This window comes from Sinocyclocheilus grahami, unplaced genomic scaffold (assembly GCF_001515645.1).
Source record: "Sinocyclocheilus grahami isolate Dianchi unplaced genomic scaffold, SAMN03320097.WGS_v1.1 scaffold464.1, whole genome shotgun sequence".
NCBI classification, from domain to species: domain Eukaryota; kingdom Metazoa; phylum Chordata; class Actinopteri; order Cypriniformes; family Cyprinidae; genus Sinocyclocheilus; species Sinocyclocheilus grahami.
Window position 1 is genome coordinate 298,352 of NW_015505643.1, and position 18,902 is coordinate 317,253.

At 35.3% G+C, this 18,902-nt stretch overlaps 1 protein-coding gene across 1 annotated transcript; it reads right to left on the bottom strand.

Annotated features, from left to right (window-relative positions):
* Window positions 1-489: 489 nt before the first annotated feature.
* LOC107553054 (transcription factor PU.1-like) lies at window positions 490-6,758 on the bottom strand. The gene is made up of 5 exons (XM_016235144.1): window positions 6,414-6,758; window positions 5,776-5,868; window positions 5,597-5,675; window positions 3,540-3,733; window positions 490-675 (listed from the first exon to the last, which is right to left on the bottom strand). Exons 1-5 carry the CDS (start codon window positions 6,453-6,455, stop codon window positions 490-492), a joined length of 594 nt encoding a protein of 197 aa, XP_016090630.1. The 5' UTR covers window positions 6,456-6,758.
* Between the last annotated feature and the right edge of the window lie 12,144 nt (window positions 6,759-18,902).

Genomic DNA, 18,902 nt, shown 5'->3' on the forward strand with positions numbered 1-18,902 from the left:
TCTACTGGACTGCAGGAAAGTTGTTGTTATGGTCTACATACATCTGCTCAAAAGAAGGACGGGTAAGAGATCTAACAACTCAATTATGACAAAATTATGTACAGTACAATTAAAAGGGTGGGTAAAATTTCACTGTAAATGACTGAGAGAGTGAATTACTTAATCATAAAATCATATTTTATTTTTTAAAACACACATTTGCTAATGCAAATAGGCTTGAAATGCTTATATAGTAGTATGTTTCCTAGCTTTTTTTCTCTTAATATATTTCAGGATTCCATGAAAATGTTCCATGAATTGGTGAAGTGGCATTTCAAAGGGTTTTTGAAGCCTCTATTCAACACAGAGGGAAGGAGAACAGCAGGGATCAGAGGAAATGAACACCTACATCTAGATTCTAGAAGATTGCAAAAGTCAACTGGTACTGGGTTTGCATTGCTACTTTTCCAAAGATCACTATGGTTGTGTCCTTATGAGGTGAGATTGGTCTTAGCTTTTGTCCTTACCATGCTCACCTCCTGTTGTTGATGTAATGTGGTCTCTCATACACTCCTCATCTGACACCTCTAACGGAGGACTGCGACTGCCGGGGTCATCATCATCCGAGCTGCGCTGGAGAGGAGACGGCTGTACACTGTGAGGGTAACACACAGATGGCCGTGGCAAGTATGTCATCTGTGAAGATGTAAAGTACATGATTATCAGAGAGCACACACACACACAAAAATAGAGGTTCCAGTCAGAATCAACTAATTAAATTTAATTCTAACTAATCAATATGCTGATCTCCAAAACAGCAGTTGTCCTGGCAGAAAATTACCAGTACATTATCCTTTAAGTTTACAGATGTTTCCATATCCGACAAGTTTACAGACTTGTGTATTTATGTAGTAAAGAACTTTTCTCTAGAAGAATATAGCTAACACGTAAACTCTATATAGTAAGTATTTCTTGAGAACCATTTAAGAATCCTTATTTTAAAGGGTGGAATTCTTGATAAAGTCACATGTTCAGTTGATGCACAAATAGTATGAGAGCTATACAACCATGTCTGTTCAATCAGGTGGTCTGAAATGTGTCATCTGGAGATTTAAACATAGTTCAACATTAAGAAAGAGGAACTTTACATTTTATATATTGCCAATATAACAGTGCAGTGAAACTTCAAGCTGCAGAATATTTTGCGTTACAGCAAGGGCATCTATAAAACAGTATGGATGTATAGTATGTATAGAGAGAGAGAGAGAGAGAAGAACGAACATGTTGTGAAAGAACAAATAAAATATTTTTTTTCTCACTTTTTTCAGTTAAACCGCTTCACTGTAAAAAGCCCTCACAAAAACCCAAAGTGTCAAGATTCGTAGCAGTCTCATGTGATTGCACACAGTGCTGGGGTAGCAATTTCTTGTGACAAGACAGTTGAAAACTCTGATGACTTCAGGAGAATGTCCTCAAAAACACACGACAGTCATACTATTTTGACATTTTCAAACAAAACAAAACAAAAAAACATAAGGAACATTTTTATGTGGATTTGTTATACCCTTATTTTGTGCAGGGCCTCAGAGGTCAGATGGTAGTTGATGTGCATTTAAGCACTTAAAGACGTGCCTGTTTTTAGAACATATATATATATATATATATATATATTACTTATATTTTTGCAGTTAACACTTTTCAGCATGATAGAGTGATACTCATCCGCTCAGCCAAGAAAGCTGTATTGCTCTCCTCAAATAGTTAATTTTGTACATGCAAGGCTTAAATGGAAAAAAGCTGCCATTGCCTAGCATTTGAGGTGTAAAATACTAATCTACAGATTAACTGCTGCTGAATTCACAGAACAGCCCCTTTAAAAATTAACATGGTAACTGTAGTTTCTGCCAAAAATAACAGCTATTGTTGTGGCTCAGCATTAAATTGTGGTCGCATCATAAAAAAATGTAAAAACACGTTTACACTGTTTAAAGGAGATCTCATAATGATTTTAGTAGTTACAATAACTGTAACAACTTTTATTATGGCAGAAACTATGATTACCATGGTAAATTACTGCAGTCAATATTTACAATATTTAGGGCCAAGTAAATTTGTGACAAGTAAATTGGGTTAGGTAATGTTACACTACAGTTCAAAATTATGATTTTTTTATGTTGTGCTAATGGTTTTATTCAGCAAGGATATATTCAATTGTTTAAAAGTGACAATAAAAACATTTCTAATGTTACAAATATTTATACTTCATTTAAATGTTCTATTCATCAAAGAATTATGAGGGGGGGAAAACGTCCGGTTTTATGGTTTCCACAAAACTTTAAAGCAGCACAACTGTTTTCAATTTTGATAATAATGAGAAATGTTTCTTGAGCTCCAAATCAGCATATTAAAATGATTTCTGAAGGATCATGTGACACTGAAGACTGGAGTAATGGCTCCTGAAAAATAAATACTATTTTAAAATATAATAAAATATATAAAAATATAAAAATATTTTATATAAAATATAAAATAGTTATTTTAAATTGTAATACTACTTCACAATATGAATATTTTTACTGTAGTTTCGATCAAACCTTCCAATGAGACTGAGCACGTATGACAGGCAGTATATCAGTCTGATGTGGACGGATCTCTGCTTCCTCCTACAAGGACGTCTACAAAGGAAAAGCTTTCTTTTGCGATAGACTTTATGGTTAAGTCCAACCAAAGGAAGGGAAATCAATCACTGCATTATGCAAAAAAGATCTTAAATGATCTCTTTCAAGAGGTTCTCTCTGATTTTCCACCCACAGAATATACACGTTAATACACATCTTTTTGTTCAAATATCAGAAAAAACGACCACAAAATGGTTAAGCAAACAGACATTGTTTTTTTTTTTTATCAAAGCCGGAGTAGAAGGTTTCTAGAATGTAGCTATTTTCTAATTAACTGCCCAAAACAAGCTAATAAACTAATAAGGGTTGAATTACATTATGCTTTCTGTATAAATGCTAACATCATATGTATGTCTTATTGTGTTTGCGTAAAGTGTTATTCTAACTGTTTTCAAGCTGTAACATTTGTGCGCTTGAATGTTAGTGTCACAATAAAGAGTGGTTTTGTTTGTGTAAGTGGGGATGTTCTGTGTAACGGCAGTTGATGAGTGTGCAGACTTGCAGTTATGGTGACAGTGTTGAGTTTTGGTCAGGATAAGGCTTAGTTGAGCAATAGCTTGGGCACAGATGCTTTCTACAACCTCCTAACCAGCATCAACACCCACTTGTGTCACGAAGCACCAGATAAACTTAACCAAAAGTTATTAAACCCAGTGTTATAGAAATACAAGCAAGATTGCTCTGTTCTCAAATGTCTTCTGCACTATATTCAACAAAATGGTTACTTTTCATCACCAATAATGTGGCCAGAGCTCACACAGAACTAGTGTGAAGACATCAAAACATATAAGAAGGTGTTCTCACACATAAAATTAAAGTGAAAGACATAAAAGTGATGTGGATGTTTAATAGCAGGTGTTTTCTAGATAATGTAGGTCTCACCTGTGGAGGGGGCAGAGTGAGGTGATGCCCGGTCAGGCCTGGGTCGATAAAATGGCCCGACTCAACTTCTGGGAAGCGATGCACATTTGATGCATGTAGTGGCTGTACGCTCTGTAGCTCTGTGAAGTGGCTCTCTGGCAGGTTCTCGAAATCCACTGGATGGACATGATGTGTATTATAATCCCAAGCGTGATCTAGACAAGGACAGTGAAGTTGAAACGGAGGGTCAGCAGAAAGCATCTTTTAACAAGCGAAAGAAATATGACAATACGTCACATGCTCTCTGTGTAAGCTGGTGCCAACAACTAATAAATCAACCATGTCATGTTATTCTGTCCGTCAATTCAATCGCATGCAAGAAATTACATTTACTTTCTCACTGTAAGCCCTGGGACTTTGAGTGTCACCCTGTTTCCTGTTCACACCACCATTTCCTTTGCAGTTTTTGAATAGCCTCAAGCATATATTTTTTTTTGCTATTGTATGTAACAGTTAGATTATTATATAGTCTTATATAGAAACATAGAAAATAATCTACAGCATGTTTTTGTGCACCTGTCACTTAAAAGTGTTTTCATTTTCAATATTTTCCTCACATAATCACTGTGAGCAATCTAATTTTATGGCATTTAAATCTCACTAGTGTTCATAAAAGTTGTAGTCAAGTTGTATATTACATTTATTACATTTTCTGGAGAAACATATGTGTACATTCCTCCAGTGAACAGAAATAGTTTTTACATGAATAGTTTGACAAGTCTTGTGAAAAAGAAAAGGAGAATTTATTCGCCACTTCTTTACTGCTGTATAACGAATCTCATAACAGTTTTCAGTTTCTCTGTCCTTTAACTTCTTCGAAAATCAGCACATGGCTGTCTGACGAAAGGGCTGACTAAATAACACAAAGGTCTAACCAAAGGTCACCATAAACTGTTTTAAAAATGACTCTCATACAGTAACGAAACGCAATCGCCATCCTCGGTCTTAAAGACAGAAACCGCTGCTACTGTTTAACACACTATTTCAGACGCCTACATAGCTAAATTGCCATATTGTCTCATTTTGGACAAAAACCCTTGGGGATATTTGTCGTTCTACGTCTGTAGTTTTCTTGCCTGTCAGAACGAGGCATCTGTTTCCTGCTTTGTGCTAGGTCACTCGCCCGGTTCCACTCGCTCGCTCTCCTAACGTCCCCTTACAGTTCAGCCCCAGCTGCCCTGGGTGTGATTTTGATCCGTTAGCTTAATATAACAAGATGCTGTTTACATGGGCCTCTTTAGGTGTTATAACACTTTGCAGGGGGTCAGTAATATCTATGAAGCTGATTATATGTAAGAAGACATCTTCAAAAATGCAGGCCATTTAGTCAAAGCACTTTGCTTAACTGGGGCTGAATGGGGAAAAAAAGTAAAAAAAAAAAAAAAACTTCTGTGGTTAAAGAAATATTGAAGTTGTTACATTTAAATACATGTGTTCATCCTACGTTAAATTAATTATTTGGTTTATTAATCTATTGGTAAATTGTTGGTTTATAAACTCTGATTTATGGGTTTAAATTTTTGACTATTGTTTGATTAATTATTTCTGGATGACCTTTATTTTGATATCACTTACCTGTTTATAATAATGACACTGGGAAGTGAATGGGCAGGAGTGCAGACTGAGAGACAACAGCTATCAACCCCATTAATTTCTTTTATATATATATATATATATATATATATATATATATATATGAAATATTAATAATATTAAGTTTTATATATATATATATATATATAAATATATATAATGCAAATATTTGATGATGTATGTATGTACTGTATGTATATATATTAGTCAAATATTACCATTATTTTATTTAAATTTAATATATTCTAAGCCTAACTATGGATAATAATTGTGTTGCATTATTTTATTATCAATTAATAGAAGCTGTTTGTGGAATGTCATTAGTTTTTCCTGAGTAAAACACACACACACACACACACACACACACACACACACCACTGTTTAATTTGTGATGATCTTATAATTTTTAATTACAAGGAACTCACCATTCTGACTCTCGTCAATGACATACTGATACTCCATTGGTGGTCGATACATCTCTGATTCAAACATTTCCTCTGTTTGCTGGAAAAGCAAATAGATAAGAGACAAATGATGACCAGTTTGAATGACTGGAGCCAACACCAAAATAATAATACACTGTACCATATAAGAAAAGCCTCACATCTTTGGTTAAAACTGCCCAGTAATCTTTTTGTACAGACGGTGTCTGTGACATCCAGCCAGTCCAGGTTACTCTCTCTCTACTCTCTTCTTTCTACGTAGAAATTATGATTATTATACATTTTGGAGAACAGTTTATTTTCCATTACACTGATGTAAATCATAGCCTGTTACAACAAACATACCACTACATGTTAGCTATAATTACAGACATATATTCATTAATATTCTGTATAATATCCAAACCCATATGAATTAACTAAACTGTCAAACGGTCTCTAATTGATCCACTACACATAAATAAAGATGTTTAAAACCAACACAAGTAGCTGAATATCAATAGACTGTCGTTCTGAAGTGGTTGGCACAAGCACGTATGCACCTTGCCACTAACTGTTTTACATTTCAAAAATATATATATATAAATAAATACATACACAAAAAATGTACAAATCATCCAAAAGATATAAAAGATCCAGCTGTTCTTACGGTAACTAATACGTCCACAATGGCAAGTCCTCGTAATGCCGTTTGACACACTGACAGCAATATAACAAAAAGTGCATTGTGTACATGTATGCATCTATTAAATGCAGCGGCATCATATTAGGACCATTTAGTGAATAAAAAAATACTCACGGGTGTGATGATGTACCCCTCCATTCTGTACGGATGCAGCATGGGTTCCTCGCCGCCTGACACTTCGATCTGCAACTCTGATGCTTTCTCAAGGGCTTTCAAAACTGTCCCCGTACCATTGCTCAACTCTGCTAAATTTCCTCTTACCAAATGAAACCAATGATCTAACACACGCACCTTATCACGCGGGGGGCCTCAAAGGTATCCAAAGGCCCAAAAAAGAAGCCAACCAGAGATACACTGCAGAGGGCAACCCACCCTGGCAGTGGCCGTAGAAAAGGGACAGAGTTTCTGTTTGTTACTTCTTTATTTTTGGGGTGTGTGAGTAAGTGTGTGTGTATTCGCTGGAGGTTCCTGATTTTAGGGTAATGGCAGGTGGGGATTTTATCTTTGCAGTTAGAATAGGCGTGAAGTGTCAACTCCCCCAGTGGCCAATCAGAGACAGCTCAGCTGACCGCTCTTCTTCCTGTCCACCTCCATGGTGCTTGTTGTTCTATAGAAAGTACTTAATGCAGGATGAAAATACACAAATTTGGTGCCATTTTCAGAAATGTAAAGTTTTATGTAAAAACTTTCCAGACTTTTTGCTATTAAAAATGCTTCAAATTTTTTAGAGAACAGATTTTGGTCTGGTAATTAAAGAGATAAATCCATGAGTGAATAAAATAAATCTGACAAATATATCACATACCCTTTAAAAATGTATCAGATAACTGATCCATAAATATATCAGAGAAAACTTCTAGTTGGTCTAACGTTCACATCTTGGAGTCTGTGCTTCAGCCTCATCATGGTTGCAGACAGAGCACCTACTAACAGATAAGATGGCTGATCATGTTGCATTTCCTATCTGCATCAGTACATGCTGGGAGAGGAGATACAACATCCTGAATGACAATGATGAAACATGCTTCTATCTTTATCAAATGTTCCACCTGTCTCAGACCTTCTGTCTGCCTTTCTTCTGGTCATAGAATTAACAATATCGTAAAAATCACTTACAGAAGAGAAAGTTGCATACATAGACAGTTTACCGAGTCTACAGTGAATGCTTTGAAAAAAATCCAAAATGTTCAGTGATCTAAATACAGTACATTGTATGAAACGCCATTTAGTGTCCTCATCTACTATACCACATGTCTAACTTATCACAAAGTTAAGCTGCAGCATGTAGATAAAGATAAAAATTTTATATATAACAAAAGATTGTACTTTTTTGCATTTATCTCTGTGAGTGTTTGTATGCATGCTTCTTCATTCTATATATGGGATATTTTTTAACTGCAAAAGATAGTTTTGGAGCCTTTAGATATAAAAAGCACAAACAATAGTCAGGCAAATCACATGATACAAATTACCCTAAGTGATTACCTTTGAGTTTATGTACAATAGTATTTCTGTATTATTCATTTAACACGGTATGATCATGTTTGCATGTAGCCCCATATAATTAACAGTTACTGTTACTACAATAAAACTGTGGTACTGTAGCTTGTCATCAGAAAAGAAAAAAAAGAGGAAAAAAGCTTCATACTGTTTCAAGGTGATCAATTTATACACAATTATTAGAAAATAAATGATATAACTGCTCATAACGAACTGATTAATCAATTTGTAATATGAACTATCCAGTTATATGTTTTGCCATAACTTGTGCCTCTAAATTTAGAGTGTATATATTTAGTGTCTTTAAAAATTGAGACATTACTGCTAATCATCGTCTACAGTAGATGCAAACATGATCATCCTGTCAACTTTCTTGTGGTGACCTATAAGATTACTACTGATATGCTGTTATCACACAGACACTTGCACATAGTATAATGACTGCACATATTATGCCTCCAAAAAAGGAGTGGTTTCTTTGTTGTCTTTGGTCAAAGATTTAACCTTTGTCAGGTTACTGACAAATAAACTGATCAACTGAATTGAATAATGAAATAAATTGAGTGCAACATTTTAAAATAAGATTCTGCATAACATTGGGTATGCAATGGCCAACATGAAATATGCAGCATTTAATACATTTAATACACATTTGCATAAATATTACTTAATTTATTATAAAAAGAACATGAATGAATAACATTAACCTAGATTAATAAAATGCTGTAAAAATTGTCATTGTTGGTCAATGATACCTAATTACTTATGTTATAATCTAGAACCATATTGTAAAGTTACCAAGTGAGCACTGCATATTAATGCTGATGGGACGATGAAACATATAACTTTAAGCTTAATAATTTATTTTTGTTTAACACAGTTTTTCTCTCATTCACTTTCAAACATTAAAATTCATGGAATCAGCTCTGGATGCCAAAGAACCAATCAGGTTTGTGTTCAATTTCTTGTTCCCCGCTGCCATCATCTTGTTTGGTGTTGAGCGTGCACAGAGAAGCTCTTGCATGTGCACCAGATTTGAATGGCGAGTACAAGATTAGAATGCTTAATGAATCAATTTCTGGTCTGATTTTCAAACAAAGTAAGCATATGACTTCAGAAGTACTAAAGCTCAGTATTTACAATCATCATCCCTCATCTTTGTGTTTCACGGATAAAGAAATGGATTGGAACGTGATGATTACAGAATTTCTGTTTGGGACATTTTTGTTCCTGCAAAGTAGCATTACTTTTTATTTATACATTAATTTTAGAATATTGTAGGAGCCATTTTTGTATAATTACTTTTTATATAAAAACACTGATTACTTTCCAGATACAAACACTAATTGCTAATACGTTCTTTCCTCTGTTTAGCATGCACTAAACACTTTTGAGAATCCTGCATTCAGCACATTGCTGTATTTCTAAAAAAAAAAAAAAAGTTTCAATGTTTTTAAACTGCAATTGAATTCTATTTGCTTCGTTTCACCATGATTCAAGCTGTCCAAACCACAGAGCTTACTGCAGCCCTGGTGCGACACACAGCTGCCTGCACACCCGGCTAAAACTGATGACTTTCGCTGTTTTCTTTATATATTAATACACACTGCATGTGTCGCAGCTACTTCAGCAGTCTATTTTCACCAATGCTATATTTCAAGAGGTGCACACAAATGTTTAAATGCATATGTGAAAATGTATTTTCTTTTTTTGATGAAAGCAGTGCAATCTTTTTCAATTTTATATTCACAGCCCCACAGATGTTTTCTTGTGAAGTGATTTATACAAATTTTGATACGTCCAGGATTTGCATTTTCCACAAATAATTCAACATGGACTTTTTGTTTTCATGTAACAGACATTTAAATAATTTGGCTCAATCTCCAATTTGCTGCTTGCTCTTTATTAGTGTTTGAGGCATTTGACTATGTTCAGCTCTAGTGCCCCATGTCTTTCCTCATCCGCTCAGCATCAGCTCCTTTAGCTCTTGCTTCATTCTCCTTGCCAGTCTTAGCATGGCGCAACTGTGGGAAAGCAGTGAATGTGTTGCTTAAACCTGTACACCCTTCCCAGCATAGTGTAACCGACTGTTTAATAGAGTGCTGCTCATTTAAAAATGCTAACAAAGGCTAACCTGACCAGTGGAGTTTATGTGTAATAGTATTACCCATAAATGAAAATTCACCTTGTCAATTCACATTGTTAGAAACCTGCATGACTTTCTTTCTTCTGATGACCTCAAAAGAAGTTATTTTTATTTTATTTATTTCTTTTTTGCCAGTGTAGTTTTGGGCCTCATTCATTTAATTTGTATAAGCAAAAACACTGAAAAAAAAATTTCAAAATGTTCCACAGAAGAAAGCAAGCTATACAGGTTTGGAATAATGTGAAGGTGAAAAAATGATGACAGATCTTTCACATTTGTGGGAACTATTCATAACTCATGGAATGCATTTACAGCCTATTATGTCTGCTGGAAACATGCTTATGTAAGGCCCTATTATATTCTTGATTGAAAAAAAAGCAGGTAGAAAGTGAGACAAATTTCACTTCTCAATTTCAGTGATCTGAATAAAGAGATTTTTTTTATCTTTCTCAGCCATGAACGTAGACTATGACCTATAAAACACAATATAATTCATTTGTGTATTTACTGCTAGACATCATGTGTGCAGCTGTTATCCAGACAAGTCCCTTAATTTTAAATACAACAATTAACCTCAGATATCATAGAATGGAGAAATGCAGACGGTTTCAGAGACAGTAAAAGGAGCACAGGGTTATCAGCGGTAGATTATCAGTCCCGTTTTATGAGTGATAATCTCACCATTTGTTCGAGTTTCTTGTTGGTCTGTAAAAGTCTTGCATGTATTGACTTCAAGCAAACCTGTTGTTTTAAAACAACACCCTCATACTGACCCACACAAATAAAGCAACCCACTCTGGGCATCAGAGAGAAAAGCAGAAGTAGGAGGCTTCTGTCAGAATCAGTTCCTGTAAAATGCAAGTGAATGGCTTGATGAAAATCTTTAGAGGCCTTAACAAAGTCAATGAGTGAAGCAGACGTCTACACAGAAATATAACTACCTCACCAAGTTATGCTATTTGCATATGCACAATGTACAATGTACTCTTGAGAGGAGAATGAACTTTTGATCTCAGAGGTTTGAATTCTATGGAAATCTTTCTGCATATTTCTCTAGTGTGGGCCTGCCAAAATATTATAATATTTATTAAATATAATATAAATATTTTTATTACATGCCACCTGTAAACCGTAACTGTCTTAAGGACTGTTCCACAGGTGCATGTGCAATAGTTGTTTATGGTTCACTGAACCTTTAGAAACTTTATAACAAAACTGAATTAGCTTTAGATGTTACACATATCATACATTTAGCCCATGAATATGCTAATGTTGAACAGCAAATTTGGCCAAGTCAAAAGAGCTCTCACAAACGCTATAAAGAAGAAATAGTTAGAAAGTCAAAGGTTACATGAAGATTTCTGAGACATTAAAAGTTCCTAGACACAAATGGCAGCCTTATGTTGTACCCGAGAACCTTTGAGGGCATTGAAGAAAAAAAAAGGCAAGGCTTATGAGCAAAACAACACCATCCTCACAGTCAAACATGGAGGTGGACCAGTCTTGTTGTGGGGGTTCTTTGCTGCTGTAGGAAGTGGACATCATGGATTCTTTGAAGTATCAGGCTATTTTGTCCTGCTGGAAAATCCAGTGATCATCAAGCTTCAGTCAGAGGCCTGTTCAGTCTCCAGATTTAAATCTCATTAAAATATTTGTTGAAATTTAAAGCAGTGGCAGCCTGAAAACCAGTCAGTGATCTGAAAGCTTTTTCAAACAAGAGACGGACTAAGATTCCAGTAGGTCTCAAAAGCTTGTAAGCACTTAAAGGTAACATTTATTGGAGATGTGTGTGTGTGTGTGTGTGTGCATGTTTATGTGGTTTATGAGGACACAAATTTGTATAATAACATGGGTATGACATAGGTATTACAACGAGAAGGTGATTTATGAGGACATTTTCAGTGTCCCCGTAATTCAAAAGGCTTATAAATAATTCAGAATTAGTTTTTTTAAAAATCTAAAAATGCAGAAAGTTTCCTGTAAGGGGTAGGTTTAGGGGTAGGGTTGGTGTAGGGCAATAGAAAATATGGTTTGTACAGTATAGAAACCATTACGCCTATGGAGAGTCACCACAAGGATAGCTGACCAGACATGTGTGTGTGTGTGTGTGTGTTAACAGAGGCATAGCAATAGGGCAGGCAAGGAAGGCAATTGCCCTGACAGCTGACCATTTGAACAATCGAAAATGTCATTATCAATATAATGGAGCAATATATCTGCATCCCCCCTAGGGGGCCCCCTCTCACGTTATGCTGAAAGCGCTTGTTTTTTCCTCGTGATGCGTCGGTCGCCGTTTTCAAACTGTCACAGCGCTTACTCGTGCATTTTCTAATTTAAACATGAAGAGGACTTATCCGTCTGGAAGCCAGAAGCGGAAAAAAGCAAGAAAAGGAGGAAAAGAGGAAACATGACAGCGGTAAATGATGGAGATAAGACTGACTTAAGGATAATTATATCTCAAACAAATGTTTTCATTATTAATACCAGATTATTTTCGTTTAATTATGTGCAAGATGAATTTCTGGTAATAATTACTAATAGGGTTACTGGGAAACAGGTTAGCTAGGGTTGCACTTAGCAGCAGCATATTATGTAGTGTTTAGCAGGTATTAATATAAGCTGCAATAGAATAGGTGGTACCGGGGAAATGCACACATGTCACCGCTTGGCAAGTTTCGGTAGCAGGCATGCAAACTTGGAACCTTTCGGTGAAATTCGCCGTTTTTGAATTAAAAATGGGTCATTTGTGTGATTCGTGTAGATCCGCTGAGTTTTTAAAATTGTACCAACTCAATTCTGTACCTGTTTGAAGTCACCCGCTTTCAAACGATCCTGTGTGTTTTAGTGTGCACGCTCTGGTCTCGAATACAAAACCTAAAGTTTCTATTTACAACGTGTTTTGCAGCATTGAGTATTGTAGCCAATCACAGGCATCTCTGTTGAGAGCAGTGGCCAATCAGAGGTGTTTATTGTAGGTTAGTCATAATTCTCTCTGATCTCATTTTTGTTTTCACAAGTTTATGTAGATCTACATGCTCACAGATCTTCCTATTATAGCAAGACAAAAAGAAAGCATACACGATGTAAATAAGATATTCATTGCGTAGTTAGTTATTGATTATATCAGGAGTTTTCGCGTGAGTAAGCTCGGACAGTTGCGCCATAAGGGAAGCACCCTTTGCTCGGCGTCTCTTACATACTACATTCACAGTTTGAAGAAAAGTTTAAGAGGACCAAACCGTCCACGTATACTGTTTCAGGAATGACAAACGCGAGTGTAAAAAACGATGTGAGTGAATCCGCCAGATTGATCCGCGATTGACGGTGATAACTGTAGCAATGGATGGAACAAAGTATCTGACAAGCCGATGTCAAAATAGAGCTGCGCTTTAAAGGGGTCATAGGATGCTACATGCACTCTTACAAGTTGTTTGAACTGAAATGTGTGTTGGCAGTGTGTGTAACCACCCTATAATGATAAAAATTTTAGCAGCTTCTACAGGTAAAGATAACTTAAAACTCTCCTTTTGATGTGCCCTTTTTTGGCAATGTTTGAAAAATATTTTTTTTAATTAAATTTTTAAAAAAAGCCAAAATATTTAATGCATTATTTAATTATTATACCATTAATAATTAACTTAATTTGTAGTAGTTAAGTATTTAAATAATTTACCATAGGCTGTTGGTGTTTGGACCTATTTATTTATTTTTAAATTAACTTAAAACTCTCCTTTTGATGTGCCCTTTTTTTGGCAATGTTTGAAAAATATTTTTTTTAATTAAATTAAAAAAAAAAGCCAAAATATTTAATGCATTATTTAATTATTATACCATTAATAATTAACTTAATTTGTAGTAGTTAAGTATTTAAATAATTTACCATAGGCTGTTGGTGTTTGGACCTATTTATTTATTTTTAAATGACATGAGACTTTGTGACTTCCTGCACTTGCTATAATTCATAGTCATTTTATAATAAATCCAAAAGCAAGACGTGAAAAAAACTAGGCAGTTGAAATGGCAACTGAGCTAATGGGTGATCCTCTGCTGCCATCTACTGGATATAATGGTAATTTCATTTCATTTTCATCTTTAGTGTTTGTTTTCCACCAGGAGACAATTTTTTTCCCTGTCTTCTTCATGAATGAAAGTGAACATTTAAAGTGAATTTTTGGCAGAGTTAAAAAAATATTAATAAAGGCTTTAAATGATTATAAGTGTTTAAAATATGTAAGGTTTTATTTTGAAGGGGGGTGCTCATCTATGTCACCCATGATTAGTTTACATCCCTGGGTACTGTGTCTTGAGGAGCCCACAAATCAATATAAATAAATATTACATTTACTTAGTTGACATTATTTATTTAGCTCTTCTACATTAAATTAGTTGAGTTAGCATAATTAGTTGTCAACTAATACAACTAGTAAAGCTGATAAAACATACCTCAGGTCAACAATGAACCAAGAGAGGCTGTCAGTTGTATCTTCTGCCATAAAGATGAAGATTGATATTTTGTTAAATAATGAACACTTTGTTTTAAAAAATAAACAATTTATGTTCTATTATATATATATATATATAATGTGTTTTAACTACTTTTTGTATGTTGCATAAATATATATCTAGGTAACGAAGATATATTATCAAAATAATCTTTTAGAAGGGCGCCATCTATTAATTTTGCCTGGGGCCCCCACCCCGAACTTGGTTTGCCACTGTGTGTGTATTTGTGTATTTTTGTAAGGCATGATAATAAAGACAGACACAGTAGTGCAGGAAATACTGCGCAGTAATTTCTTGTGTGCAGCACACACACACTGCACCATGGGGTGTTAATAACACATTATTCACATATCTGTCTGCCGTCCTACGTCTGTACATTTATGCTTGTGTCATATTTTTTTACATTTTAGCAGCTAACCACATGTACATTTAGTAAGCACAAGGAGTTTTAGTTTGACACTACCAATTTTCTTTTAACCAGTGTTTCAATTGACTGACTAACATTGCAAGTTAAAACTCTGCTTCAACAGACAGGGCATTGTGATACTTAATATTGAGGCTTCTAGGCCAATACACAGGTTAAATAAAGTGTTGACCTAAGACTCATCTGTAATGAGGTTCCTGGATAAGGTTTTCCCTAGCTGTGCAAGTATTGTGACAGCTGTGCTATATGGTGTGCATCCAGACTGCCGAAGTGAATCACTTATTTAGCACAATGAAATGAGACTTGCAAATGTGTAGATTGTAGTAAATCATTCTTTACTGAAACGCAAGCAATTATGTATTTTTATAAAATAATAAATCCAAGCCTTGTGGTCTGTTTTATAATATTACTCACAATGGTAACTTGCTGCAACATGAAATATTAAAGGATGCAAAGACCAGGATGACCCCATATACCATGCTCTCTCTCTCTCTCTCTCTCTCTCTCTCTCTCTCTCTCAGGACAGACCAGTTCAGCTTGTTCTGTTCTTATGACCACACAGTATATTAAGAAAAACAGGAAGCTGTGTGGTGGATTGCAAAAGTGCATGTTGTTAAATAATGACCTGCCTTGGCTGAAGTTTCACCAGATTGATGTCCACACGCTCATGTTGACATCAAGAAGCTGTATCAAAATCCGTTATGAGATCGCCACCTTAACCATACAGTACACTTCACAACTTGTTAATTCAAGTTCAGTAATAATATAAGCTGTTATAATGTCCAACACGTTGTTTTGTACTGCCTACATAAATGATTAGTAGCATTTGAGAAATGTTATTAAAAATGCATGAGATTGAAATGTTACTTTCAATTTAACGTATTGAAACTTCAGTTTCGAATTAAGGTCATATAGTGTATTGTGTTATTGATATATCAAAATCAAAACAATTATAAGAATCAACAAAATATCAACATCATATGTGACCCTGTCTGTGAAATCCAGGCTAAAGTCTCAAAATCTAATTATGAGATAACAAGCATCAAAGTTTAATTTCAACAATTAATCTCACTATGATTTCAATCTTTGACATGGGCTTACATAGTCAATATTAAAGATAAAAAGGTATTTTCACATAATGTTCTTTACATCTTTATGAAGGACGATTTTATGTAGAAAACAGTAAATAAATAAAAAATGACTTTAGCTTGGTTTTCACAGGCAGGGTCACATACAGTGGGTACGGAAAGTATTCAGACCCCCTTAAATTTTTCACTCTTTGTTATATTGCAGCCATTTGCTAAAATCATTTAAGTAAATTTTTTTCCTCATTAATGTACACACAGCACCCCATATTGACAGAAAAACACAGAATTGTTGACATTTTTGCAGATTTATTAAAAAAGAAAAACTGAAATATCACATGGTCCTAAGTATTCAGACCCTTTGCTGTGACACTCAAATATTTAACTCAGGTGCTGTCCATTTCTTCTGATCATCCTGGTATAACAAAGAGTGAAAAATTTAAGGGGGTCTGAATACTTTCCGTACCCACTGTATATAAAGATAATAATTGTTACCTGTTGGACAAAAAGTCAAAATTATGAAAAATATGAACAGAAACAAAGCCTCAGAGTAACAGAGCTGGCAGAGTATACTGGCAAAGTGTACACAACTGTATAGCACTTCAGATAACAGCTTCTGCCAAATATATTTTTCACTTAATATATTATTGTGCCCTGGTGGTAATAAGGGAAAACACTTTCTCTATTCTCCTCCTTTCAATGTAAAATGTAAAAGACATGTTATTAGTACAGTGCTGTGGACAGTAAGGGCTTTCATATGTCCAAAAACTAAGAAAAGGTCATGACATGTTTTTGGCTAATACTTCATTTTTTATTTAGGTCTGATTGCATAGACGTTTCAAGGAAAGTCTTTTAAATCTTAGAATTCTTTGGGGAACTTGAAACTTCTCTAATTCTGCATGCAGTCTAGCACTTTGAGGCTCTTGTCCAGATTTTTCTCAGCCATTTTCTTTTCTATTTAATTACTGCCACAAAATGAGCTTTCAATTTCTAAGGGTATTTGTTTTTTGGGCCCAGCCTCACTGAAATCACAGAACTGAAAGTAGGCATATCAAACTGCTTGTGCCATACAGGGTCAAATTTATATATGTGTTGTGGGTACGGATGCCTAGGAACACAAATTCTCAGATCTCTAAAAACTTTCTCGAAAAGGGAGCACCTGTTGGGAATGTAAAAGATTTCTAACACCATACAGTGGACCTGCCACAGAGTAGCCTTTATTTCCTGTCTGCAAGTAAGAGGAGGTTTTGGTGGCCTCCTCGTCTTTCACAATGACACAAACCAGGCCTCTGACCAGGCCAGCAGGGGAACATCCAACCCTCTCACTTCTTATTCCCAATTCCTCATTTTCCTCTTAACTTTGACTGCAGAACGAACAATCCACCAGAAGATTATGGTTAAATAACTATTTATAGATATCAGCTATTATTGTACAGTTCTGCTCTATAGTGCATGGGTTCATAAGAATTAGACGAATTTAATCACAGGACTAAATGAATGTTCAAATACTATCTATAAAAACCAGTCTATACGTATAGTTTAAAGAGGAGAATCTACCAGTTAAAGCTGTTTCTTATCTCATGGTATTTTCGTGGTAAGTTTAATTTTGGTGCAACCTTTGACGCAAGTATTATCTTAATGGTGACTATGCTCAATCAAAAAATAGTTCAACTAATAATTCATCACACAGTAAATATGACTAAAAGGGATTTGCCCATTTGAAAAGAGAAGTGCATTCACGAATAAGATACTCAAAAAAAAAACTTTTATTGTATATTTGCGATGCACTGTATGGACAGAAATATTGGGACACACCTCTTAATTACTGAATTGAGGCGATTCAATTAGACCCATTGCCACTGAAAATCAAGCACCTAGCCATGCGATCTGCATTTACAAACATTTGTTTTAAAAAATGGGTCACTCTCTGAAGAGATCAGTGAATTTAAGTGTGGTATTGTGATAGGGTACCACCTTTGCAGTAAGTCAATGAAGTCAATGAAATTTAATCCCTTCTAGAAATGGAAGCGTAAAATCACAGAGCAGGGTCACTGAGTGCTGAGGTGCATGGTCGCCAACTCTCTGCTGATTCCATAGCTGAAAAGTTTCAAACATCCACTGGCATTAATATCAGCACACAAACTGTGCAGTAGGAGCTTCATGGAATGGGTTTCCATGGCCGAGCAGCTGCATGCAAGCAACACATCACCAAGTACAATGCCAAGCGTTAGATGGAGTGGTGTAAAGCACACGCAACTGGACTCTGGAGCAGTGTAAACATGTTCTGAGGAATGATGAATCATGCTTCTCTGTTTGGCAGTCTGATATATATATGATATATATATATTCTTCAAGGGAATCTCGATTTTTTTTTTCATTTATAAGCATTTTTTCATTCTCTAATATATCTTTGGATAAGTCAACAGGTAGAAAATAAATAAACTCTACTAGCAGCAGAGGGTTTCAAACACAGTGGATATAAAAAATTCTCTAAACTTTATCTCTGTGGTTTTGGTGTGCAAAATTAGCCACATCAAACAGTAAGGTGTGTTTGAATTTGTGTCCACGTACTTGTTGTGGAGGGGGCGGTTGACCTGAGAGTGGCTTCATGTTTTTATCTTAACAAAACAGACTTCCTGTAAGGTTCAATACTCTCTCCCAGGGTCCATCCCAAGTGGTCACACCTGCACTAACAGACACCTAGACCAACACACTAACCAATGGCCACAGTAGGATGTGATCAAAAAAAAAAAATTTAGAATACACTGTAGACATAAACATACTGTAAAAACTAGGAATACTATTGTTGTTAATTACTACATAAGCACCATAAGAGATAGAAAACTGTTTGGTTGACTATATGGCAGTGCTACATGTAGAGTGCAATGGGAAAGGCCCATGGAAACGAGAAAAAACTGTAGACTGTAGAAAAAAAACAGAATACT

Bases quoted from the DNA above. Each gene is read 5' to 3' on its own strand.
- LOC107553054 (XM_016235144.1), bottom strand. From the start codon at position 6,455: ATGCTGCATCCGTACAGAATGGAGGGGTACATCATCACACCC. The intron at 5,869-6,413 runs GTGAGTATTTTT...ATTTCTACGTAG, and splicing joins AGGGGTACATCATCACACCC to AAAGAAGAGAGTAGAGAGAG. The intron at 676-3,539 runs GTGAGACCTACA...ACATCTTCACAG, and splicing joins TCACTCTGCCCCCTCCACAG to ATGACATACTTGCCACGGCC.